Below are 27,361 nucleotides of genomic sequence, written 5' to 3'. Positions count from 1 at the left end.
AAAAGCCTGGAGAACAAGAGGTGGATTTAACGTGATGACAACAAAGAAATGACTTGGAGCTGCTTTTGTATACATCCAACATAGCAGCCACTGAAGAGTAGCCACTGAAGGGCAGCCACTGAAGAGCAGCCACTGAAGAGCAGCTGTCTTTTGATTTGGCTGTTGTTTCCCTTTTAAGCGAGCAAAAGTCATGATACGCCATTATTAGTTAGCCATCGCTCCTAGAAAACTACACATTTGTACATTTGTTGACCACTTTTCCATCTTCCTACTTTTTTCATCCGCATCATTACATTACATTACATTACATTACATGTCATTTAGCAGCCGCTTTTATCCAAAGCGACTTACAATAAGTGCATTTAAACATTTGGGTACAAATAAGAGCTAGAAGTAAGTAAGAGCTTCAAGTAAGCCAAACTATGAAGTGCTAGTCATAAGTGCAATGTATACGCTTTTTTTTGTTGTTGTTTTTTTGTCGCCATCGTCTTAGTCGAGGTAGAGTCGGAAGAAATGTGTTTTTAGTCAGCGGCGGAAGATGTGGAGGCTTTCCACTGTCCGGATGTTGATGGGGAGCTCGTTCCATCATTTGGAAGCGAGGACATTGAACAGTCTCGAGTTCTGCGAATGCCTCAGCGATCCTCTCAGTGAAGGGGCAGCAAGCCGGTTTGCCGATGCAGAGCGGAGTGGGCGGGCTGGGGTGTAGGTTTTGATCATGTCCTGGATGTAGGCTGGACCGGATCCGTTTGTAGCATGGAACGCAAGCACTAGAGTCTTGAAGCGGATGCGAGCAGCTACAGGAAGTCAGTGAAGGGAGCGGAGGAGCGGTGTAGTGTGGGAGAACTTTGGTAAGTTGAAGACCAGTCGAGCTGCTGCATTCTGGATGAGTTGCAGAGGTCGTATGGCGCATGCAGGAAGACCAGCCAGGAGGGAGTTGCAGTAATCCAAGCGTGAGATGACAAGAGCCTGGACCAGAACCTGTGCCGCCTTCTGGGTTAGAAGAGGCCGCATCCTTCTGATGTTGTGCAACATGTATCTGCAAGATGGAGCTGTTGCAGCAATGTTGGCAGTGAGGGAGAGATGGTCATCAAGTGTCACACCCAGGTTCCTTGCGGTATGAGAAGGAGTTACCACAGAGTTGTCGAGGGTGATGGTCAGATCTGTGGTGGGAGAGCCTTTTCCTGGGAGAAAAAGAAACTCGGTCTTGTCGAGATTGACTTTGATCTAGTTTGGTTGTAGGTCTGTCCAATTGCGTACAGAGTGGGGGGTGACTGCACCCTCTCCAGACTGCATCTCAAGTCAGGCTTAACCATCACAGGGTAAAACTGGACTCATCAGACTTCATGACATTTGTCAATCGTTGCAGAGCCCAATCTTTATGCTCTCTCACAAATAGAAGCATTTTTAGCCTCACTGATAAGTGTTAAAGTTGGAGTATGTCTTCTGTCAACAAACCACTGTGACTCCTCTCTCCCAATCACCCCTCCTTACTCATGACACACACACACACACACACATACACACATGCAGCGGCAGCTCTCACCATCTGCCAGAGGTTACATATTAAAACTTTATTTGTCGCTTCTGGAAGTTATGTGCTGTATATCTGTCTAATAATGTACACCTCGGAAGTACACCCATTGTACCCCTTACCAGGGGTACATATTTGTTCTCTTACAGTTTGTACCCTATGGGAGAAAATATGTACCCCTGGGATCAATTATGGCCCTAAGTGCTCTCGGACTAAAATCTGCCCCTTGAAAATGGTACAAAGTTGGTCTTTAGAGGGTAGAATTATGCATCTATTCTGCATCTCGGGCACTTGGAGCTGCATGGCGCAGTGAACAGCAGCAGCTGGTGTTCTGTTTGGCACATACATGCAGTTGTTTAGAGAGCGCTTCATCTGCGTTGCGTTCTATTGGCATTGCAGGCATTGTGGAGTCTTTTACTGAATATCCAGGTTTAGAATCCACTTTTCATATATGAATTTCTGCAGTAATTCTTTAATTGAAGGCGCTTTGCTTCGATAAATCCAGGGATTTTATGCCAGGAAGTGTAAAACATCCCCTTTAAAATTGAATTGAAACCCATCAAACAGCTGTTTTGGAAGTCTGCTTCAAACAGTTAATGATCGAAGACAGAAATGGTTGACTTCAGTGTTTTACTTCCACGTCTAATTTTGTAACTTCCAAGTTCATGCAATTCTTTTCATCTTTGTTACGGTACGTTTTTAACTGCGGATTAGCCAAATGAGAGATGCTCAGCCCTGTAGCAGTTGTGTCTCTTTATGATGAGTGTGGAGCCAGGATTTGTTGGAAATCATTGGCCTCTAGGAGTATAAAGCTGTAAAAGAGCTAGCAAAGCAGAACTATATACTCGCCCTCCTCCACTCTGATAATTAAACCCGCAGAGGGATGGCCAGAGAGCTTGTCTCTAATAGACAAGGACAAAGCAGAGGGCTTAAATTAAAACCTTGGCCCTCACTGTGTGCTCATTTGAGCTACATGCATTATGCAGTGGCCTATTACATCCTTGGTCCAGGTGGGACTGATCACTTTTCCTCTTAAATATTAGCATTTCATTTTCCTTTCCTTTCTCGGTGGAGCTGAAACTCTTCCTAACACAGTATTTGTCTGTCCCTTAACCTCTCGTTCCAACTTTCTGTGTATGTCTCATCCTTAATTAGTTTCTTTCTACATTACATTCATATTAATGCCGTGTTTTTCTTTTCTCTTTGTCATCGTTATTCTGCCTTTGTGACTGTCCATTGTTTGACTGATTCCTGAGTCTCTGTCACTGAATTGCCATGAGGATGTTTTGGTCTGATAGTATTTCCACTATAGGCAGCTCTGCTCTCTCCCATCACTTCCCCATATACTGGGATTTAATGTATTTAAAGTGTAAGTTCATGCAACCACATCCAGCACTTGTCGTGGTAATAGCTACGTGTAGCTATATTTGCATAATACTCTGTTAAGGAGTGTAATCTTTGATGTTAAATCTTTTATCAGGCCCATTTGTGGCTGACTTCCCGAGACATACATCACCACTAAGGGCAAATGTCTCCTCTCAAGAAATCAAATATGTATAAACCGAGCAAATTGTGTGATCCTTGTCAGATCTCTGCCGAGGAACACCTATCATTATTTCAAAATGACTCTCCATATTCATTTATTATGTATGTCAGGCTCGTTTTATTCTATTAGCTGAAACAGCAGCGGCTTCATGACATGCAATGGTTTTCATGCAGTGATTGTGTTCGGAGAAATGAAGACGGCAGGCTGTTGTAAAGTGTCCAATATGTGTCTTCTGGAATGAACAGAGCAGAAAGTGTTTGAAATCTGAGAAATCTGAAAACCTTTAAAGAAAATGTGAAAAAAGACACTTAAAGTGTGTGTAAGCAATCCTGTCGTCACAGGAGTTGTGTTGTTGTTGCATACACTACACAACCATCATCAAAAAGTGGGACAACTTTGCAGCAGTTAGAGCGAATCAAGATGAAAAGATGCTTTAAAGTAAAATTGTTATATTGACACTCTTGCTAATCATTTGCTATCCAATTCACCAACGTACTCATCTTCAGTATCACAGCAAACCTGGAAAAACTGATCATAAAATAAGGATTGTGTCTAAATATGGAACTAAATGTTGAATATGTTTACTTTTTATTATGGGTTTTTATTGGTATTATTGCAGTCGTTATCCCCACAGCAATGATTACTTGACTGTGAAGACAAATACTTGATCTAATGATAAAGAGTCAAGAACTGAATTTACAAAGAACAACAAACAACATTTGTATTTAAGTTTCATTGTCTTAACAGTGAATACAGGGAGTTACTGAGGTGTCCATGAGATCTCTCAGTGGAAATGCACCTCACTGATTCTACCTTTTATTTTTTATTTTTTTTAAACTTGATTTGTGCTGTCGGATTTGAATGTTGGGAAATCCCTCTCATCTATGAAAGTGTCATCTCTCCAACACCTTTTTAAACCCATGCTGCCTGATATCAGCACACTCCCACCTGCACAGTTGGCACTACACAGTCACAGTGTTGGTCCTGGGCACAGCCGACACACTGGACTCCATCTGATCCAAACACATTTATTTTGGTTTCATCTGACCATGGAATATGCTGCCAACATTCATTAGGCTTCCTTTCATTCTCTCTGGCAGTGTTCGTGAGCAGAGGTTTATTTCTCCTTGTCTGTAGAGCTCTAGACTTCATGAAGAGTCCTTTATTTTTATTTTTTTTATTTCTGATCAGCTGCTGAAACTCTTAGTCCCACAGATTACCCCTGTGCTAAGTCAGAAGCACTCAAACTCATGAACTGTGTGGGTGGCATCATTATTTGAGGATAACCACTGCTCCTGTTTTTGGTGTAATTTAATTGAATGAGCAAGACCTTCAAATATGAGACAACCTCGACAGAGCTTGGTGAGAGTGGAGAAGAAAAAATCCCCTTTAACAACAAATGACCTGAAAAAATCATCATAAGTTTTGAATTGAAGTGAATGAGTTTCTTCTACTTGCCACAGCTGATCATCTGCCTCCATCTCGTGTGTCTCCCCTGTGTCCTCTTCTGTTACACCAACTGTCCTGTCCTCATGTCCTCCTTCACATCAATTCATCTTGTATTTGGACAAATAAAAAACATTAGAAAATTATAACGAAAAGGCAAGAACAATCGATAACATAGAGTTCCAAATATGGTTTGTCCCACTCTACTTGGGAGAGACCGCGTAATAAGTCCATGGTTCGGGGTTCTGTCGGGGTTCTGATGGCACAGCTCATGAAAAATGGAAGAATCAACATAATTTGATCTAATGTGAGTTACAATAACCCAGTATTTCTTCATAATTTACCTGTTTTGTCTCTTTATCCAACCAAAGCCTGTCTGTCTTGACTCTGTCTCGCTCTCTCCAGGTATTTGATTCTATCACATGCTTGACAGTAAAGAGATGAAGGCTTTGAAGACGTGTCTCACTCTAGATTAGTTTTCACATCAAACAGCTTTAACCTGTTTGTACTCAATTACTTGGAAAATGTTTGATTTGTTTTCCACAATCCAAAGCAGGAGGCTCCCACGCTTAACTGCCAAATCCCACCTGCTGCGCAACAACTCTGTCATCCAGCAAAGTTTTGTGAAGAACTTTGTCACTCGGGGTCCTGAGTTTCAGCGGTGCTCATCTGTGGGCACAAACCTCAGGTCTTCATGTCACATTTGTTGACATGACTGCATCACATTTCTACCACATCCCAACACGTTTCTCCTGAAGGAGGTCACTGAAGTCACTGTCATGTTCATGAACGCAGTGTGACACAACATGGAGCGTTGTGATTCAGGAAGTTCTCTTTATGGCCACAGCACCATCCTCCAATGATTTGACGGTGTAAAATGTGACCCCTAAAGGCATGAACATGATCAGGAACAACGTTAGACTCTAGATGAACTATAAAGCCTTCTCTGCACAATCTAACCCAGCTGTCTTAAATGTCAATTTTCCATGAAAGGGTAAGTTGAGCTACAGTTGTAGCTTGACTGTGCCATTTATTTGAACCGTTGTCCTATGCCCCTGTTTCAGCTTGTCCTTATGTGCCTGTGTCTTTCTTCAGTCCTCCATCCGTCCGTTTTCTTCTGCTTTCTCCTCCTCATGAGGGTCACGGGGGGAGCTGACCTGGGGCGATAGGCGGGGTACACCCTGGACAGATCGCCAGTCCATCGCAGGGACACATACAACCATTCACTCCCACATTCACACCTATAGTCAATTTAGAGTGACCAACCCGGAGAACCAGGAGAAAACTCCCACACACACACACACATGGGGACAACATGCCGGGGCTGGAACCCCAGGCAAGAGCGCTAACCACCACACGAACCGTGGCCCTTTTTTCTTCAATCCTTTAATATCAAAAATCTTTCATTCTCTAAGCTGACAGAGCATAACTTCAGTTTTCTCTCTGCACTGGAGTTCACCCTTTTTCTTTATTTGTGTTTTTGTCATCTGTGGGTGGGAACTGTGAGGCATGCACAGAGCACTGAGGACCGTTTGGGTCAGGGTTGAATGTAAACATACACTAGTAATTTGACTCCCAAAACATTGTCTAGGTGTGTTAGTCCAAAAATGAATAGTTCAGGTCACATGACCTGTTTCCATATGCTGCAAGAGTCCATGTTTGAAAGCATTTCTTTGAATGGAGAAATATGATGAAAATCCTCACAGCTGTAACGTTCAGAGACTTAATAACTGAACTTTGAGCAATCGTATAAAGAGAATTCTCTATAAGTTCTGAACAAGTCTGATAAAGTTGTGTCCAGTTCATTGGTTTATAATAGTGTACTGGAAATTTCAAGTTTAAATTCCCACCTTGGCACTTTTTAATCAAAAAAATGATGACGTAGTTATAAGTGGGAGTGATTAAAAATATGCAAAATTCACAGTAAAAATGTCTGATTTTGTCTGCTATGCTTCCAAACACAACCTAGTCAGTCTTTTCCAGATCTTATGGAACATGATGTTTTATTACAAACGATCTTCCAGCACAGATATCAGTCCAGTCATTTTCAGCCTTTTTTAACTGTGACGCTGTTAACGACACGTTTGTGCTGATGCGTTTGCCACCGACAGCCATTTCAAAGACATAATTCTCCAACTGTGTAACAAATATTCTTCTTCCACAAAGTAGAAATAAGCAGCTCACATCATGATTCAGCGGCTTCAATGGCTTTTTTTGAATTCTATTTACATTTTTACAGTGTGTGTGTGTGTAGTGAAGCATGTGATATATAGGATTTTAATTATATTGGATTTTACATTTTTGTCCTGATAAGGACCAGGATCGGACAGATACCGAGACATCATGGTCACTGTGTCTTCATAAGAAGCTCAATATCGTTTCACACTATGATTATTTAGACTCAGACAGTGAACATGCAGCAGCAGCAGCAGCAGCAGCGGCAGCGGCAGCAGCAGCTTAGACTGTTAACACAAAGCAGGTTTGGGTGTTGGATTTAACCTGCTGATGCCAAGTGTGACTGTAACATCTGCAGCCTCTCAGACCAGGCTATGGATAAGTCTGTGTCTGCTGCAGCCTCACATTTCTGGTCTTTACTGACAGAAGGGCAACATGATGTGATCTTTAGACAACCACCTCAAAGATGGATTTGTTGTTGGTTGTGCGTAGTCTCTCAGCACTGTGGTAAAGGGTCGTTATCTGAAGTATTCCGGCCTTTTCTCTTGTTTTTTCTCCTCTGACTTCTTTCATCAGCGAGGCAGTTGTATCCACAGGACTGCTGCTCACCTCATGTGTTTGTTTCTTTGTTTTTGTTTGATACATTCTGATGGAAAACACAAATCCCCAGTCAGACAGGCTCACCAACAATCAGACCATTGTCAACATCTCTGAAAACACATTTACCCACGCTGAAGCACTGTTGCCCTGTGATTGGCTGATTGGATAATTACACAATTAAAAAGTCTGTGATTAATGGACAGATGTGTTCTCACGATGTTATTAGTGTGCTGCACCACACTGGTATTACTGTAGAGTAAAAATGAATCCCATCCAGGGGTTTTCTTGCTTTCATAAGTAAATGGATATACATAAAATATGATTGACAGTGACCTTTAATGTTTAAAATGGTTACTGAAATCCCCAAAACATAGTAGTTTCTAAAACACAGATGGAGCTGCACGTATTTATCCATATACGATTTATTGTCCCACAGTGGGTAAATTCCCAGTATTACAGCAGCAAAAAGATAGTCACACAGCAAAAGAGAGTCACACAAATTATAAATTGCACATTTTATTTATTTAACCTTTATTTAACCAGGAGTGTCCTGGTGAAGACAGGCAGCAGCATAGTCATACATAAACACAAACATAAGGTGGAAACAAACATTAAAATCACTTAACATCCAAAACTGCAGCTACAATAATAAAGGCCTCAGGCAAAACATCTACAGCCAGACGTCGCTGCCTCCAGGTCAGTTTCCCCTTAAAAGTGTTCAAAAGACCAACTCCTTCTGTTTCAAAGTGTTCTGCACATGCACACGCGGCACATGCACATGTGTAAACGTCAAAACTATTCAGTTATTTTTCACGTTATTTTAATGTGTTGACAACAAGAATAGGTTGTCAGTTAGTGTTTAGAATCATCACATGACGAAAAGAAACAACAAGGTGAACAAATCAGGCTGTAAAACCTTCATTAAACACCAACAACTTCCTCTATATTTGAAGTTAACATCACATGTTTCTCCTCTGGTTAAGACACTTTTGAGAGGGTTCGTACACCGGCACTAAACAAATGCACAAGGCCAGTAGAGGAGACTGAGGGCGGAGCATCACACGATAGATGGATGCATTAAAGAAATCTGGTTTTACTTTTTTTTGCATACCCCCTACATCACTTTGCTTCCCCTTGTACCCCAGTTTAGGAATCACTGATAGAGAGTAAATAAAGTGAAAACTCTAAGTTCAGGTTAAAATGTAGTTGAATTTATTCAGTTGCATTTCACCATAATTATTCTGTGCTTCCCGGCAGCAATGGTGGCTGACACTTATGGATGCTTTGGTATAGTTAATGAATGAAACATGATTTCTCAGAGACACTGACTGCATTATCCAGAGGTCTCTTTTTGACCCAGGCCTGCTCCTCTTTACCAATCAGGCAAAAGTTAATAAGTGCCTACAGGCCTCAAACTAGAGGTCGACTGATAATGGATCTTTAAAGGCTGATGGAATAATGATAGCTCCAAGCATGAAAAAGCTGATAGCCATGTAATCGGCTTATAGCCGCCACCCACATTCACAAAGGGAAAAAATCAGTTAATGTAATGGTATTCCAAGAAATTTTGCGAAAATAATATTTCTGACAATATTGAAAAGACACAGAAATGAGCAAAGTTTTATCAATGTTTTCACTGATAAGAAGAAAAATTTATTTCAGCACGGCTCGACTCTACTCTGTTTGGTATCGTTTTCCATTGCTATAGTACCTCCTCAATGTGGGCGGAGTCAACTGCCTTGACTTTGTGTACTGAAACTTTACACTCAGGTAATTAAAAAGATTTGTTCACCGAATCATTCAGTACTTGATTGCATGTTTTTATAAAATGTGGAATTTCGGAAGGTCATTGAATGCACCTTATACATAAATATACAGAAAACCTACCCACACAGACTCACACCACCTGCTGGAACCAAACTGAACTTTGTACCACCGGACAACTTAACATACACACAGGAAGAGGAGGGAAGGATGAAGGAATGAAGCTGGCAGGAAGGTGACTATTTCTCGACTATTGCTGGAGTTTCTGAGAAGATTTAGGACGTTCTTCAACAAACACCACATCCTGGTATATTACGAACCCTGCGACACCTTAAGACATGAATCTATTCTTTCTAAGGACAAAATCCTTAGACACAAACAGAGCATTGTGGTTTATGCAGTGCATTGTATTGAGGAGTGTCCTGACCTCTACAACCAATGCATAAATGCATGTCAGAGCACTGAAGAGCCAGCTCATCTGGACAGGACTCAGCTGTCCACCTACATCTGAACGACAAGGGACTCTCTTTTGAGGAGAATGTTCACATTTATGGCCAGGGAAGACAGATGGTTTAAAAGAGAAGAGTGAAGGAAGCCATCTATGTGAGCCTGGACAGAGGAGGTGGACTAAGACACCAACTATCAGCCACCTAACCCAACAATAGAGAAGTCCAGCACCCACACAGTAGCAGACTGCAATGACCCTCTTTCACACCTTGACTCAGGTGAAACCAAATACCAGCAGCTATAGTCAGAAATGAAGAAGACTCTTGGATGAGACGTGAAACATCTTCAACTTAAGTCCAGTAGCCCACAGCTTACTACAGAAGATGACTTTGACCTGGATGATTGACAACCTCACAGACATTGAATGCACCTCTACACTTAACATGCTGTGGAACCTGTATTACTCACACTAGATCTCATGCAGATTTTTGTTTTGTTTTGTTATGTATGTGGTTATTATCAATCACCAACACATTGATACTTTGTATTTACACATGTTCAGCATAAGTGGCTTTTAACTGAGCAAATACAGCCATTGACCCATAATTCGATTTAGGCTTGTTAGTAACCAGTAGCAACCGTGGAGCCTTCGTGTGAAGTAAAATGTCTTCACGGAACAGATTAATTTGATTCACAGGTCGACTCCTACACTAAACAGTCAGGGGCCCCCAGAGCTCCAGGTTCATAACTGTTCATCTGATCGCACATCGTTTATTCCCACGACACGTGTGAAAAGTTGCACCGCTGTACTCAAGTATTGACTCGTATTTCTAGTACTGTGTTGTATGGAACACCATCATAGATGTAGTTTAACACACGCCTGTCAAAGCCATGACATTTAGCTGACAATTGGTTGCCATACAAACTTAAAGGGATAGTTCAAGTATTGTGTTTCAGGTAATTATCTATAGTAGGTGTGATGCACACAGCATGGAGGCTGCCAGGGGAGCGAGTCAGGCGGGGACTGGCATTCTGACCTTACGCTAAATTTTTATTTTCAGCTTTTTACCTTTTTAAAGTGTACTTTCAGTATTTACAACATATTCCTACTTGCATAAGCCCAATGGTGCTGAAGCCTTTTTTCATTCCTAAGTGGAAATCGGGATGAGATCTGGACATCCCTGCTTCATCCAGAGGTTTTCATTAAGTTTAATGATCACATTTGGAATAAATCATTGTGTCAGGCCAAGGGTGAGATTCCAACGCCCAAAGAACAATCGGTATCAGTTATTAATTGGCAGTTATTTACTGTTACTTTCTTTAACAACAGGTTGATTGTTCAATTTAGAAAATGTCAGAAAATGCCCATCATTAATCCCTGGAGCTCAACAGAATAGCTTTTGTTGAGCGTCCAAAATACCTAGTGATGTTAAGTTTACTGTCGTTTGGTTTCTCAACCTTCCCTGTGAATGTTCATCACATCAGTTTGAATAAATTATTAATACAATTATTTGTAAAGCAGAATTGTTGCCAGTTAATTTTCTCTCAGTAATTTAATCAAGTACTTATTTCAGTAGTCGAGTATCTGGCTGATTTTGAAGTGCCGGAGAATATAATGAAAGTGTGTTGTATAATCAGGTCAGTTGGGGCCAGATGACAAATTTCTTGCCCCGAGGTTCCCTTATAGAATTCATTTGGCAGTGGCTGCTGCAGGGTCTCATCCTCACTCGGTCCCTGACAGTGTAAAATCAGCGATAATACCCTCAAACTCTATCCTCTTATTGCTTTAACAGCTATGCACAGAGATTTTAAAGCTGAAGTCATTTCTCCTCATTTTTCAAAGTTGTGGTTCTTCTTAAACAGGTGCACTGTATTCAAGATTTTAGATTTTATTTTTTGTTTAATATTTATCTCAAGTGACATTCAATAACTATTACGCATTCATTTAAAATACAAAGAGTCCTATGTAGAGAAAACTTCCTGGAACATTTTGTCATTTCTAATGAGTACTATGATTCAAGAAGATGTATTTGTCACATACTAGTACAAGAGCAGATTCAGTGCATAAATATTGGCATCAGCTTCTATCTGTAGCCAAACACTGACTTTCACATCAATGACAGAATCCATTTTTATAATAAAGTGGAGGGATTGTAAATAATTAAAAATGAATGCTCTTCTCCCATGTCAAGTAAAAATAAACTAGACTTGTTAACCAGAGTCTGTCCAGTCGTGATTAAAGACTGATTTCTCTGTTCTGTGTGCGTCTCACCCGCTGACTCTGTTTGAAAGTGCACGACTGTCCGTGTGGCATCGTGTAAGGGTTTACGATCCAGTAAACTGGTCTCCATTTCCTGGACGTCCAGAGCTGCAAAGGCCCAGAAAAAGCTGCTCCAGTTCAAATACAAACACCTTGTCAAAACAATTCTCACTGATTTATCGGTGGTAGGCTCCACTCCAGATAGGACGGGCTTCTGGGCCTGAATCCAGACATCAGCCCACCTTTCTTTGTGACCTGTGTCTTTGAAAAGCTGCTGATGCAGATGACACTCGCTGCTGTGAGCGAAACCTGTTCACGAATAAAACACAGCAGCTAACTTTATAAAACTAATCCCAAAAGCCCACAGCTCCACTCGTGAACAGGTGAAACAAACAAATTACAACAATGTTTGTGCACTTGTCAGACTTTGCTGAGTCCAATATGTACAAGCAAATGAGGACAAACATGTTAAAAATGTTCTGTCATTACACTGATAATAAATGTTGGGCGTATTTTAATGAAGAGAGAAAAAGAAAAGCATGACACCAATCAAAAGAATAAACAGCTGACGTGGATCGAAGTGGTGGGAGATCAGAAATGATGATCTGTTCAGAGTTATGAGAGAGACAGAGATAGTGGCAGTATGTGGTAGTGATGGACGATATCTGCAAAGTGAGAGCTGTGAAATGAAATGTTCAGTCAAAGTCAAATATGAGTAGTTTTATTGAAAACTCACGACTCAAATAACAATCAAATGTAAACAGAAACACTGTATAACAACAAAATCAAAGCTCCATAAGGTGCACATAAAAATATCTTAACTAAAAATAGCCAATAAAATAGGCCAATCTTTTTCTGAAAAATATATTTATATGAGAAAAGTACAATATCAACAAGTTTTATTTTGACAACAATAAATGGCTTTTTAAAATCAAATTACAGATTTTCTTCTCTTACAAAAGAACAAAATATGACAAACCCTTGTAAGGGCAGCATTTATTTATAAAGAGATAACAAAATAAAGTGCTCAGTTTAAGAAAAACATTTTTAAACATCAGCTTTTTGTTAACTTAATTCAGAACAGACTCAATAAACATTTTCCCCCTTTTTTTACTTTGATAAACAGTAGTGCTGTCTTGAGGTAGACATTAGAAGACAGACACGTGTGTCCTTCAATTAAAGGACATGAGCTTCTCACTCGCAGAATAGTTGCGACTGAGAAGCTCATATCTCGGGTCCAATGTTTTCATTAGCTTTTTAAACCCGACCTGTTCCACTGTTGCAACAGGGACCATGTCTTTGGCGAAGACATGAAAGGACACCACTTTTGTTATTGTCCACCACTTGTCGCTTCTCATACGGCACACAGCGGCGAAAGTGAAGCTTGCATTTAGATTTGTTTTGGGGCTGGAGCTTTGCCGGGTTGTGGACGGGTTGCGCCTGTGGCTTCTGCAGCGAGCAGTTTCATACACTCTTTGTGCCACGTGGTGAAAAAGATTCGTAGTGCTTCCACCACTGGCTGCAACGTGCTTATGGCACTCCCTACACAAAGCGTGGTTTTGTTGCTCATCTGATGATTTGTATCTGAACCATCTCCAAATGATTGAGCCACTGCTTTTTCTTTTACTAACCAAGAAGCTCTCCTCCGAGTATGTGCAAAGCTAACTAAGTCAAGTAGGTAATAGTAGGTGCTCAAGTAATCAATTAATCAGACCAATCAAATGAGACATCCTTAGAAAAGATTTTAGCAGCACTGATTACAGGAGAGATGAAACCAACCAAAACACCGTTGTGCCAAGGCATAGAGCACGAAAAGACAATCTCCAAAATATTCCATTTCCATCAATCCACTGTAACACAAATCATTTAGAAACATTCACGCAACTCTGCCATGAAATAGACGGCCATCAAAACTTCACCTAGAAGCACCAGGAAAATAACAATTCAGACAAGGGTCAATCCACACATCACCTCCAGAGGGTTGCAAACCTCTGGCAGCATCTGGGATAAAAGTACATGCGTCTACAATCAGGTGAAAAATGAATAGTTGTGACATTCATGGGAGCGTTGCTAGAAGGAAGTTGCCTGTTTATACTTTGCCAAAGAGCACTTGGACAAACCAGAAGCCTTCTGGAAGTCCATTCTCTGGACAGATTAGTCCAAAACTTCATTATTTGGCCACAATCACAGGCACCATGTTTGTAGCGAAGTCAACACTGCATATGAAGAAAACAACCTCCTCCCAACAGTGAGGAATGGTGGTGGAAATGTGAAGTACTGGGCCTGCTTTTCGGCCTCCAGACCTGGACGACTTCATATTATCCATGAACCCTGAATTCCCAGGCCTATCAACAAATCCTTGACCAGAATCCGCTGCCAGCAGAAATGGATTATGCAATAAGACAACCACCCAAAGCATTCCAGCAACACGACCACGGAATTGCTCAAGAGCAAGATGATTGGAACTCTGGATTGGCCCGGACCTTAATCCCATAGAAATGCTGTGGCAAGATCTGAAGTGGGCAGTACCAACCTCTCTCACCTGGCTGCGTTCTGCAAGACGAGTGGACAAAAATCCACTGGTTCATGTTATAGAATCTATTTGGTTGAAGTAATGGACATGCCACAACCTACTAACTGAAAGGGTTCACATACTTTTGCTCATGGAAGTCTGTGTGTTCCTTATTTGGAAGGTCTGCTTTACAAATTGGGATTTGGATGTTCCATAAAGTTATTTTAATCGGTTTTTTTTTAGAAAATAAGACCATATTTGGAGCGATCACAAACCTTCAAGCAGCCCTGTAAATGAATGTATGTTACATGAGTTCACATAATGTTGATTAAGCCTATTGGCCTATATTCTCAGTATTTTTCACATCTGTGGACATTCCCACTCTGAACACAGAGTGATGTGTTTACATCACAACTGACAGAAAAATGGCTACAGTAAGATAGTAACGTGAAATGGTAGTGAATGTTTGGAATATGGACCTTGAGTTGTCCTTTCAGGAAATGCTGCAGGTTCACTTGAGACTTGAGGGGTGAGGTTGTGTGTTGAATTCCCGTCTCCGCTAGTCTACATGCCGATGTGTCCTTTGGCAAGTCACTCGAGATGGCAGCGTGTAAATGGGTATGAAAGATGTGTGATAGAAAATGTGCTGCACATAGATGCCCTGACTGAAGAAGTGTGGATGGCTAAACTGTAGTGTAAAGCAGGAAGTGGTCATCAAGACTAGAAAAGCACTTTATAAATACAAAGTGTGTGTGTTATTGTCAGTAAGCTGCAGCTTCCTCATCACGTCGTCTCTGTCGCTCACTGCAGAAGCTCAGTCCATGTCTGGTTTTACTTCTGCTTTATAACCACTGAGAAATACATCTGCGCTACCATCCTGATATATGTTATTAATGGGGCCCCTCAGCTTAATAACACTGGTTATTACATGATGTCTGTACAGGGCCCCTTAGGCTACTTTAACTACCCCTGATGTCTTGACGGGCCCTCAGTCAACTAACAGGCTCATAATCTGTCGCTGCTCATTGGCTAAAGACTGGAGCTTTAAAATATCTCCAGTATATAATAGGAGAGCGCACATCCGCATGCTGTTTGAAACACAAACGGTTTAGAGTGATATAGCCTGATCATTTTTAGATTTTTAATCCAACTTGGTTTATGGCTTATCCTGTGAATGGGTTCCAGGCTGGTGAGTAATGGCTTAATTTCATACAACAGCAGCAGTGGCATGCCATAATTAAACTGAGGCTGAGTGTTTTCTTCACATTTATTATACACAAATAGCACTAATGAATATGTGAATGTTGCAAGAGTGATGTCAAATGTATGATGAACGTGGCTGGAGGGCAGATTATGGGTATCAATAGTTTATGTGTTTCCAGGAAGTATGTTGAACTGACGGCACCGAAAACAGCGTTTTAATCCACACTAACTCAATTTCCTTTGCTTATCATAGACTTGTTTGGCACGCGGAGGATAATGTTCTCTGTAACAGAGGGTTGATTGTTTTTTAAAAAAAGACACAATAATTCAATCTGCAGACACATTGATTATCTAAAAATATGGGCTGTCAAGGTTTTCTGAAAGAATGTCTATGATTGATTCCTGGGTTTAGTAAATAAAATAAGTTATATAATTTTTCCCTTTTATGCTCTAGTGTCATTAAAAAATGTTTCAATACACTAATTAACCGAAGGACTTCAGGTATTTTGTCTGGGCTAATGAGCTTCACCCTTTAACTGGGATTTAATGAAGGGGAGAAAGTGTACTAAAAAGAATTGTTTTTGGTGATAAGGTGTCAGTGTATATTAGGGATGGACGTGTCCATAAACACTGTTGGAATATTCAACATGATTATCTGTCACACATCACTCACACATCTGCATCCCACCTTCTGTTGTAACCAGGCCAAAAACCATGAGCTCCACATGAAGCCATTCAACAGTATGTATGTAACATGGTGGTTTACTGTGACGTAAAGGCCATGTTACATTGACTCTTCCAAAAGCAGCAGTGTGGGCTTTCTTCAAACTGATGACAGATTCCAACCAAACCTATGTGACAGACATAAAACTGGGATTGTACATTAAACATCATTTTATTAGAGGGAAATGATCAACAACAATCTCCAGCTCGTGAGAGCTCGTGAGAGTAATGCAGGTTTCTACTGCATGTTGAGCAAAGAGCAGTGGCTGAGGAGATGCATTTAAAATCGTCTCGTCAGGGTCCACAGCATGGTGATCTTAAAGGAGCAGCTTCGAGGTGCATTCAAGAAACCTCTGAAAGACTGTAAAGTAATGGAAATGATCTCTCCTAACTTTGTCTCTCCACAGGAAAATGTGATACTAACCAAGTTGCCAAATTTGAATAAATAAAAGAGTTGCTGTGTGTTTGAAAATGAGGTCATGTAATGGCCGACACACACTATCACACACATACAGACATCATGCTTTAGTGGGGACCAAAGTTATAGCACACTGAGAGTTTTTATATCTATAAAGTGTTTTGAGGAGGAGTTATGCTGCGCTCCCGTGCCGTATTTATACAAACACCTAAAGAAAAACCCTTGAAAAAATAGAATACAAAGAAAGTGTTTTTAGTCTTTTTCCAGGTTCTCGGCCACTATATTGAAATATATAGTATATATAATGTGTGAAGAGGTGTTAAAAATGAATCACACAAAAATTAAACACACATGCAGTCCACTAATTAAATTTGTGGTAATAAATGCACCACATATTCAATAGACATTGCAGTAGGAAGAATTTCTGTCAATGCAACCCTTGATTAAAAAAAACTCTTTTGAAATTCATATTTCTTTAATGTAATTACAAAAAGTCAGATTAATTGATCGACTTTTTCTAATCAAACAAAAACTTGAATAAGAATAATATTAATCCCTACTATATACATATATATGTATATATGTATATATATATATATATATATATATATATAATATATGTATATATAGCGAAATAGCGAAATATATGTGTATATATATATATATATATATATATATATATATATATATATATATATATATATATATATATACATATATTTCGCTGTGCTTCTTCGCTTCAATTGCAGTGGTAATGGTGATGATGGAGCTGTGCCGAAAAGCAAATCTTCAATTTTCCAGGATGTATCTTTACAAATGTTTTGACCTTTGGGTAAGGAAGTTATATATAGAGTTATAAGTGGCCAAAATTAGCTTCCTCTATGATGAGGCTGGGCTCAGCCTTGGAAATATATGAGGAGCTCCTTCACATTGAAAGGAGCCAGTTGAAGTGGTTCGGGCATCTGTTCAGGATGTATGTATCCTGGACGACTTAAGCTGGAGGTCTCCAAACACATCCCACTGGGAGGAGATCCTGGGGTAAACCCAGAACCAGCTGGAGGGATTTTAAATCTCGTCTGGCCAGGGAACACTCTGGGATTCCCCATGAGGGGCTGCAGGGTAGACAGATGTCTGGAAATCCATGCCTGACCCAATAGAAAATGAGTGAATGAATACAATTTTATTTAATTGTATATGTTTGATTTCTTTTGGACCTTTTTTATTGTTCTATTTATGCATTTACAACAATCATATCACCATGATCGTACATGCTTCACATATCCAGTATTCTTCATTGTCATGTGCTTCTATTTTAAGTCATATACTTATAAGAGCAGGGAATATAACCTTGTTTTCTCAGATTTTGCATGTATACCTGCAGTGAGGGTGCAAACTGATCAGTATATGAATGCTTTGTTTTTGTTGACATTGACACCTTGCTGCACATGTTGTTGATTATTGACCCTAACAACAGTTATGCTATCACTAACTTTTCTACTCTTGACGACCACTCTAAGCTGCTCTACGCTACAGTTTTTGCCATTCACCCATTCATTCACACTTTCATACAGCACATCTATGTGCATAGCTCATCTTTCAAACCCTGTACAGTCGTTGGGAGCAACAGGATTCGAACCCAAAGCCTTTAAGTTGAAAGACAACTTGCTGTACCACTGAAGTTAATGTTACCCATAAATAATAATAATAATAATATATTATTATCAATATTAAATGTAATGTTGGAGTTTCTATTTCATGTATGTTTCACAAATGTTGGTATAAATCGTAACCTTGGGCCATAGGTGGTATTATGTGTCATGGTCCCAGTAACTCCCTTAAGTCTATTTAACACTGCATTTTACCATGAAAGGCTGAAATATAAAAAGTTATATTTATAAAACAAGTTTCATCTTGGACCAACTGATTAAGCTGCAACCTTGTGGGCCACCTTTGGCTGGCTCCATTTGCGGTAGGGCAGCATTAGCCCTTCAGTCCCATGAATCATTCTAAATAGGTTGCTGGGCCCTTAAAATAGTGAAGCATTTCCATAGGTTTTGCTCCTAATCATTTGCTTGTTCGTGAACAGTTGCCAAAGAAGATGACACTTTGTAGCTTTTCCCCTGCTGACAGTGTGCAGTGCCTTTGGTATCACATAACATTAATATTCAGAGAAAAGCAGAGCTGTCCTGTTGTTCCATAATTAGGCTGAAAGAGTCGGTTCACTTAAGTCGCCATAAAAGATGAAGAAGAAAAAAACCTTGTATTTCATGAATCCTTGTGTTTCCTCTCTGCTTGTCGTCAGTAGACAGAGCTGGCATAGTTATATAACTGGGCCATGGAGCAGCAAGTGCTGCAGGCAATAGGATTACCCATGTCAAAAATAAACAGGCTGTGTGCTTTACCCTCGTTCCCATGAGAATTAAACCATAAACTGTTTCTTGTTAGTGTTATACTTTCACAATACCTGCATTTTAGTGACTCTAACTTTAAAAATGATTGTTAAAAACAAGCTTCAGCTCTCGCCGCCATGCTAGTATCTCTGTAAGGTTACACCTGGCACAGCAGTCCTTTATATTCAATTCCAGTATCAGCATGCTAACCCGATTATCCCTACGCGCTAACCTGATCGCAAGGAACATAGTGATTTTATTCTTCTGTTAATTTGTAACCCTTCATGTGCAGCATTTTTAATTTAGAACGTTCACATTTGCCAATTAGCACTGACTTTAATTATACTGTGGGCAATAAGAATGTTAACCAATTAGCTTTTCATGTCATTAAGCTAATCAGTCATGGCATTACTAATGTTATTACAATTCATCCTTAGGGAAACAAGGGGCCATAAGGAGGCTATTTTCTCTGATCAAGCTTTATGCATATAGAGACAAATATCAAGAGACTAAAGTGTTTCCTGTGACTTTAGAGCCGTGCTTTTATTTATTTATTTATTTAGCCATACTTTCCTACTGAAACGGAGCAGACGGAACATGTCACTATGTTCCGTTGCCTGCTCATTTTTCTGGCTTTAAACTGCAAACGTCTGGTTTTAACAGTTACACTAAACAGCAATCATTCAGTGTGTTTACATGCATGTTAAAAGTCCGACTTTATTCGGACGAGGACAATAATTCGGTTTTCTTAATGTCATGTAAACACGTTAAATGGAGTTAGTCTTAGTCAGACTAACATACCTGGATAATGTGATTCATAGTCCAATTACTCGTGCATGTTTACACTTAGTCAGCTTTCTGCACATGCATGAATTTCATCCCCAATCTTTGACTCTGTCGCTGGACATCAGACAGCGTCCATCTTTCCATTTGCTGTTTGTTTTTTCTGTGAAGTAAAGGTCAATAGGAAACTGATTCAATACACACTAGTTCATAGAGAGATGCAGCGCCACCTATGGAGGGGGAGTCAGATGTTCACAGCCATTAAATCGATTTTCTTCTGCACATACTCGGCAAGAAGTCTGATTAGCTGGATTAAACTGTGCATGTTAACGTATTCAATGAGACAGAAAGGGGGCGCTGTTTCTATATGCCTCCTCCTGCCTAATAAAAAGCATTTATAAACAATATTTTGCACTCTGCCACTTTTATGTTGTTCACTAAGTACAGTGACAGTAGACTAATGTTGTTTCTTTCAGACACTATAAAATGGTTAAATTAAAAGTTTCCTGTTTGCAACAAAGTCAGTCCAGTGACATCACCTGAGTCCAGCTGCATCACTAAAGAACTTCATATGTGTGTATCTGCATGGGGTTCATTGTTATGTTCACTACTTTTAACATACTGAATTAGTTTAATCGCTTTCAAATATGGATATTTTTATTAAACTCAATGTCAAAACTGAATAGATTCAACATGCAGTTCTTCAAAATGAAGCTGGCTCCTCATGCATAGGTTAATTGACCTGAGGCCAGAAAAAGTCCAGTGTGCCAGAGATATTTACATCTAATGGTGAGACTATAGATTGTAACTTCTTCTGCTTAAAAATCTGTTTTTCAAAAACTACAGTGACCTTTAGATACCAAGAAGGTTATTGTTCCTCTTCATTTATGTACTGTAGTAAGTGTCTACTTCACAATGGGTCTGTCCATTCTTGCTGCTGTAGAAACAGTGCAGTGCCAGTAAAACCTCCTGTTACACACTGGACCTTTAAATCAGAACTTGACATGAGATTTGACATATGTGAGATGTGACTGGATTTAACAACTTGAAACAGAAACCACAATGACTGTGACCTGGTCGATCCCTGTATAATAACATAGGATAACATCAGCAACTGTGTGTGCATATATATATATTATGTACATACATACATACATATACGGTAGCTGTATATATTCTCTCTAGAGAAATTCCAGCTATTGCATTATTAATTCCACTCTCCCACTCTCTCCGTGTGTGTGTGTGTGTGTGTGTGTAGATGGGGGGAACCATGTACAACACAGGGAAGCACGTGTCCCTGAGGCCGGACAAAGCCCACCTGGTGAACATTTCTGGGGGCCCGCTGGGGTACAGCTACCGGCTCGAGGAGATCCGCCTCCACTTTGGTAGTGAGGATGCCCAGGGATCAGAGCACGTTCTCAATGGGCAGGGCTTTCCTGGAGAGGTGAGAGACAACGCTCTGTGGCTTCATCAGCCTGTTTAAACACCCAAATGGAAACATTTTGAAGAGATCTTAAACTATTAGTACATATATATATATGTATATATATATACATATATATATATATTATACGTCTTGTGGAAAAGTCCAGTTTCTGCTTCAGTGACTTTTGAATTGCACTTAAGTTTTAGGGAGATCGATAAAACATACAAACATACACACAAATTTCGCTGTTCAGGCATAAATAACAGAAACTACAGATACAGCATGCGAGAGGAGGAATACTGTGAACGACACTGCCATTTATTTACATTAACAAGTTGCTCCTTGTTTTCCTTTTGAGGAGACATGAACTTTATCATGACTTACTGCTGACATTGATGAACTAACGGGGCAGCCTGTGGCCCAGTGGAAAGGGAACTTGGCTTGTAACCGGAAGGGCGCCGGTTCAAGTCCCCACCAGGTTGAAAGGGCTGGGGTACCCCTGAGCAAGGTACCCAACCCCCATTGCTCCCCGGGCGCTACTCAGTGTGGCAGCCCACTGCTCCTAACTCTAGGATGGGTCAAAATGCAGAGAGTAATTTCCCTAAGGGGATTAGTAAAGTATCTAAAATAAAAAAATTAACTCGCAATATTTGCTTTACAGCAGTTTGATGGTAACACATTAAAAATGCACATTTCTGTTTTACCAAGTCATTCATTTTAATGTAAACCGAGCTACTGAGAAGACCAAGTCATTCATTTTAATGTAAACCGAGCTACTGAGAAGACATTTACTTTAACAGTTACACATGAACAACACACAGGACAATTGGCAACCTAATTTGGAATAATAACCACATGATTGTTTCATGTCTTTTTCAGAGTTACAGTTTGTGTGTGTGGAGTTCTGTTCCCTTCACTTATGATGAAGTTAGCACACTTGCAAAAGCAAGTATTGGGGGCTCTGTGGATATTCCCTGAGCTTTTACTAACACATGTAATGTATTTGCTTTGTTAAAATACTGCATGTGTTGAAGCTCCAAGCGTCACTCTGGTTTACACTGGGGTTTGTGGCTGCTCATTTTTCACAAGACGGTCTCTGGGGGGCTGCGAGTGTCAAGAAAATCTTAAGGCAGAGTCAAAGAACAGCTTTTTTCAACTACAATAGAATCCTGTCAGCGGCTAAGCTCATGAAACCTAGAGGAATATATTAGGTATATGGGCTATTTGGGACACCATTCATGATATGAATATTTCTCTACAACAATGTCAGGATTAGAGTCTGTTACAAATATGCTTAATTCCTGAGCTTGGCCAGTGAGTGCCCATAGACCACATACTAGATTTCCCCTTAGACACATACAAAGGACAATTACACTATATTACTATTTACAGTGTAAAATAACGATACAATTCTAAAGTTGAAACAGAGGTCTGAAGACATTAAAATACATTTAAAGTGTTTTGAAGACTGACTGTAGTCTGACAAAGGTTAATTAAACAAATTACATACAGTAAAACACGGCTGATAACAAAGACCAGTGCAGTAGAACAGCTCCTGTGTACTTATCAGCAACAACTGTGGAAAGACTGATAGTCAATGAATGTGCAAGGAAAGCTACTGGTATTTTCAAATGACATTATAGAGGTGCTTTACTGCCACCAAAGAGAAATGGTATTTCAACAGAAACAATGCAACCCAAGAAATTTAAAGCAACTTCACTAAGTGCTGTCCAGATGACACCACCTGTTGAAAGTCACTGGGCAATAAATTGACATTTTATCACACATTGAAGAACAAAAACAGGGAACCTTTTTGTTTGTCCAGCAAGGAAATTATTCCACAATTACATTTAGCAAGGACCTCACTGTCCTTCCTGCACTACAGCTAAATTCTTACAACTGGAAGTGTCGCGGTCAGCAGGAAACGCCCGCCAAGACAGTCAGAGTGATTCCACCATAGACTGTCAATCAGGAAGTGCGAGTATGTTGAATAGCCACTAGAGGGCGACTCTGCTGGTGGTTAAAAGAACTCTGTCGCTCCTGTTGCATCCATTAATGTGCATTTGTTGTCCAGTCAAAATGTGGGACATCACTGCAACCTGGGCTGTAGCAACTGTCACATGATTTGTTGACCCCTTCAAATATGGCCAACGTTTGCCTGTAGATAAACCCAATGTATCCTTCTAAAATCTAAATCTTATACTTTATTAAAATCTTATTTATTATTAATCTCCTACAGAAATTGTTGTTTCTCTGCATTTGACAGCCACACTGAGTTGCGCCCAGGGATCAATGGGGGTTGGGTACCTTGCTCAAGTACCCCAGCCCTTTCGACCTGGTGGGGATTTGAACTGGCGACCCTCCAGTTAGAGGCCCAGTTCCAGAAGCCTTTCCACTTGGCCACGGGCTGCTGTGACTAACCATATGCCAGAATTCTTTGTGCAGCAGCAGCACAGCAATAAAGCTAGTGGTAATGCACCTTTCAGCTGGACACCTGTGTGATTGACACCTGGTATCAACCAATAGGAGCGTGGTTGCAAAACATCATCATTAACAACATTATGGCACCAGTTAAATTGCGATTCTGGAGCACAGAAGTTCAGATTTTTATTGGTGACATTACGACTGGTTGCTCCTTGATTTTCTGTTTTTAAGTTGATGCTATATATGGAAAAACATGATCTTTTACGAACCCTAACCAGGTGCTTTTTATGCCCAAACTTATTCACATTCATAGCCGTCATCAGCCCCATCATCCTAATGTCTGCCAAAAGTGTCCAAAGTGCTTCAAACACTGTCAGTTTTTATATAAAAAAAGAAATCTAAATGACACAGAAAAATGTTAACAGCAGTTTCCTGGAGTTGCTCCAGCTAAGCTTGTGATGCTGTGTGTCATTGAATCTCCCTTTCAGGTCCAGCTCATCCATTATAACCAAGATCTGTATGCCAACTACAGTGAAGCCGTTAAGAGCCCTCATGGCATCGCTGTGGTCTCCATATTCATTAAGGTCAGCATGTCCTGTGGGTACGAAAGTGGAGCAGGGGGAAGGAGAAGAAGCAAATATATCTGTGTAAGAAAAATCTGTGATGTTTGATTATCTGACAGTTCAAACTAAAGGTTTTAGGGTTCAGGCTTAAACTGGAGTTCAGGTAGGTTTGTACTGTCAGGGGTAAAAATGAATTATGTCTCTGTGTGTCCTCACGAACAGAGAAGAACAAGTTTGTGCACATGTCTTAAATAGGCTGTGTGGACCAAATCAATTCAATTAAACAAATCTATCTTTGTGAGGACATTTTGGTCCACACAACTTTAACAGGCTTAAGACCTGCTTTTAGGGTTAGAATTAGATTAGCTTTAGGTTAGGATAGAGGTAAGGGTAAGGATAGGGTTAGACCAGGGGTGTCAAACTCAAATGACCTGGGGGCCAATGAGCATCTAGTCTTGTCAAGCGGGGGCCGACATAGAGGAAAAGAAGTGGAAAAAACAACTATTTCGTAGCCGGTGGGCAATATAAGATATTCATTATGATATTAGACAGAATTGCATTAAAAGTGCTTGTTTTGATATAAAATGATTCACAATAAAAACATATTTATGATGCACAAAAACGAAGAATTAAATAGAAAATTTAGCAATGATTACAACCCAATGTCTTATTACTATTATAAAAATATTGCCGGCAATTACATTTAGTCTTATATTCTGTCTCTATTCCATCACCTCGCACAGTGGTGGGCGGGCCGCCGCATGTAATCGACTGGAGGGCCACATCTGGCCCCCGGGCCACCGGTTTGACACGTGTGTTAGACATTTAGACGTTTAGGTTAGACTCAACTCGCCTCGGCACGGCACAGTTATTTTGCGTTTCCACTAGCATAGTACCTGGTACCTGGTGCTTTTTTTACTACCAGCTCTGATGAGGTTACTACACGCGACGTCGTCAGACTGCCGGCACAAGCCGAACAATGCCCAACTGTCGATCACTTAATGTGGCTTCATCTCCAACAATTAGCAGGGAAATGTCTAAAATCTCACTATTTAACAGAGGAGTCTGGTGTGTTTAGCGAGTGACATCGTGAACCCTGCTGCTGTATTTCATAGAGGAAGTACATAGTTTTAATGAACTGATTCTAATGATTCCGTTACACTGAAAACAACCACTTTACAAGTCACTAGTCACTCGTTTGTGTGTAAAACAATGTCACCGCCGTTTCACGCGGCCATGCAGTGATGACTCCGCCCACGTGGAGGAGGTACTATATTGTAATGGAAACACAACCTTAACCGTGCCGTTCCGAGGCCAAGTCAGACGAGTGGAGCTGGGACCATAGGTGGAAAAGGGGCTGTAGTTGTGATGGTTAAGGTTAGGGTAATGGGCTCGGGGATGCATTATGTCTGAGTGTCCACACAAAGAACGTAAAACCAGCATGTGTGTGTGTTTTGAGCAGTGGTCTGTGATGAATTTTTCATTTTCTTCTCTCATATTTCAGCTCTCCGAAAACTCCAACACCTTCCTCAACCGCATGCTCAATAGAGACACAATCACCAGAATCAACTATAAGCGTAAGGCACACACACACACACACACACACTGAGTCTGCAAAATTGCACCGCCACATTAGACTCAATATTTTACATATTAATCATTGGCTTTTTTTATGAAGAAAATTCTTGTTTAAGTAATGAATAATGACACAACGTCCACAAGTTAAAACAAATTTCAATCTGTTCAGTAAAATCAAAGTTTTTTTGGCTGGCTGATTTTGATTAGCCTGCCAATTAATCACAGTCGAATGATTAATTACAATAACAAATTAAAAGAGCCAAATCAGCAGCTTTGACGATGAAGAAACTGCTCATGTAAAGCACCAACTCCATTATTTAGTTGTTTGAAAGGTGTTTTGACCAAGTCAGGTTCCATTTTAAGTGAATCACAAAGGTCTATTAATTGTTATTTAAGTCAAATTAAAATACTTAAATAAATGAGTCTTTGTTATTATAGCATACCTTTACTTTTTTTATTCTTTGACCTGATTCTTTGATGTGACCTGTTTAAAATAAACTCAAAAACCATAAATCATCACTTCATTTTGGTATTCTACTATAAAACAATGTAGAATACCATCTAGTGGTTAACATGTGTTACTGCACGGTTTCCACGCAGCACTACATTTAGTATATTCCGATCATGTTCTATGATTCATGAACTTTGTTTTTTTAAAGTAAGGTTTCTTCTTAGTCCAACTTTTATTCTAAATTGTATAATGTATGCAAATGTTTGCTGAGAAGTAAGACTGGTCCGAACACTGCAGGAGGGTTAAGAGTCGCGTCCCGAATCAAACACACCTCCCATGTTTTTGCAGCCCACGGCCAAGTGGAAAGGAATTGGGCTGGTAATCGGTTCAATCCCAGTCAAGGCCAAGGGCTGGGATGCCCCTGAGCAAGGCATAGATAAGTGCTTGTGTGTTCACTACTGGTGAGTGTTATGTAGAGATCACTCATTTGTGCTAATTTGACACGTTGGTTCTTGCTCAGTGTTAAATAAGTGACGTGCATCCTTTAGTTTTGACTTTGATACGCACCACTAGTGTGTGAGTGTGTGAAACTTCTGCTTCAGCTGAGATAGAGAGAGAGAGGCTGTGTGAACGTGCATTTATCTCACTGTGACACCAAAGACCAATGTTTGCTTTGCTAGAATTGGAATTAGTTTTTGTTGCACACACACTAATTAGTGATTGTGAACTCCACTTCTACACACACACACACACACACACACACACAAGCTGGGTACAGGAGCAGTAGGCAGCACTTGGTGTGTGGGTGGGTAGTTTGATTCGGAGCCTTTGACTGATCCAGAGGTTTTGAACCGACGACCCTCCGGTTACAAGTCCAACTCCTTTCCTCTTGGCCGTGGGTTGTCGTGCTTGTTGAATCCTGTGAATCTCCAACCTGTCTTTGAGGCTAATCACAAATGTTCTTATTAATAATGCAAACTGAGTGTCTCATGATGTTAATCTCTGCTAATGTTGATAGATGTGTGATATGACACTGAAGCAATTACGCTGATTTATTTATAATACTGATTTATTAATGTTATACAAATGCAAATATGGTCCACCCTAGTTTCAGACTGTCC

General features: G+C 40.2%; 1 protein-coding gene across 2 annotated transcripts in view; it reads left to right on the top strand.

Moving 5' to 3' along the window:
- LOC122784668 (carbonic anhydrase-related protein 10-like) overlaps positions 1-27,361 on the top strand; it is a 171,305-nt gene that overhangs the window by 109,482 nt on the left and 34,462 nt on the right. For both annotated transcript variants that reach the window (XM_044049961.1, XM_044049962.1), the window contains exons 4-6: positions 21,057-21,242; positions 24,137-24,232; positions 25,716-25,788. In XM_044049961.1, the coding sequence (XP_043905896.1) occupies positions 21,057-21,242; positions 24,137-24,232; positions 25,716-25,788 (355 nt within the window). The remainder of the gene's footprint in view (positions 1-21,056; positions 21,243-24,136; positions 24,233-25,715; positions 25,789-27,361) is intronic.

Source organism: Solea senegalensis, linkage group LG19 (genome assembly GCF_019176455.1).
Source record: "Solea senegalensis isolate Sse05_10M linkage group LG19, IFAPA_SoseM_1, whole genome shotgun sequence".
Classification (NCBI taxonomy): domain Eukaryota; kingdom Metazoa; phylum Chordata; class Actinopteri; order Pleuronectiformes; family Soleidae; genus Solea; species Solea senegalensis.
This window is presented reverse-complemented; position numbering and strand designations above follow the sequence as displayed.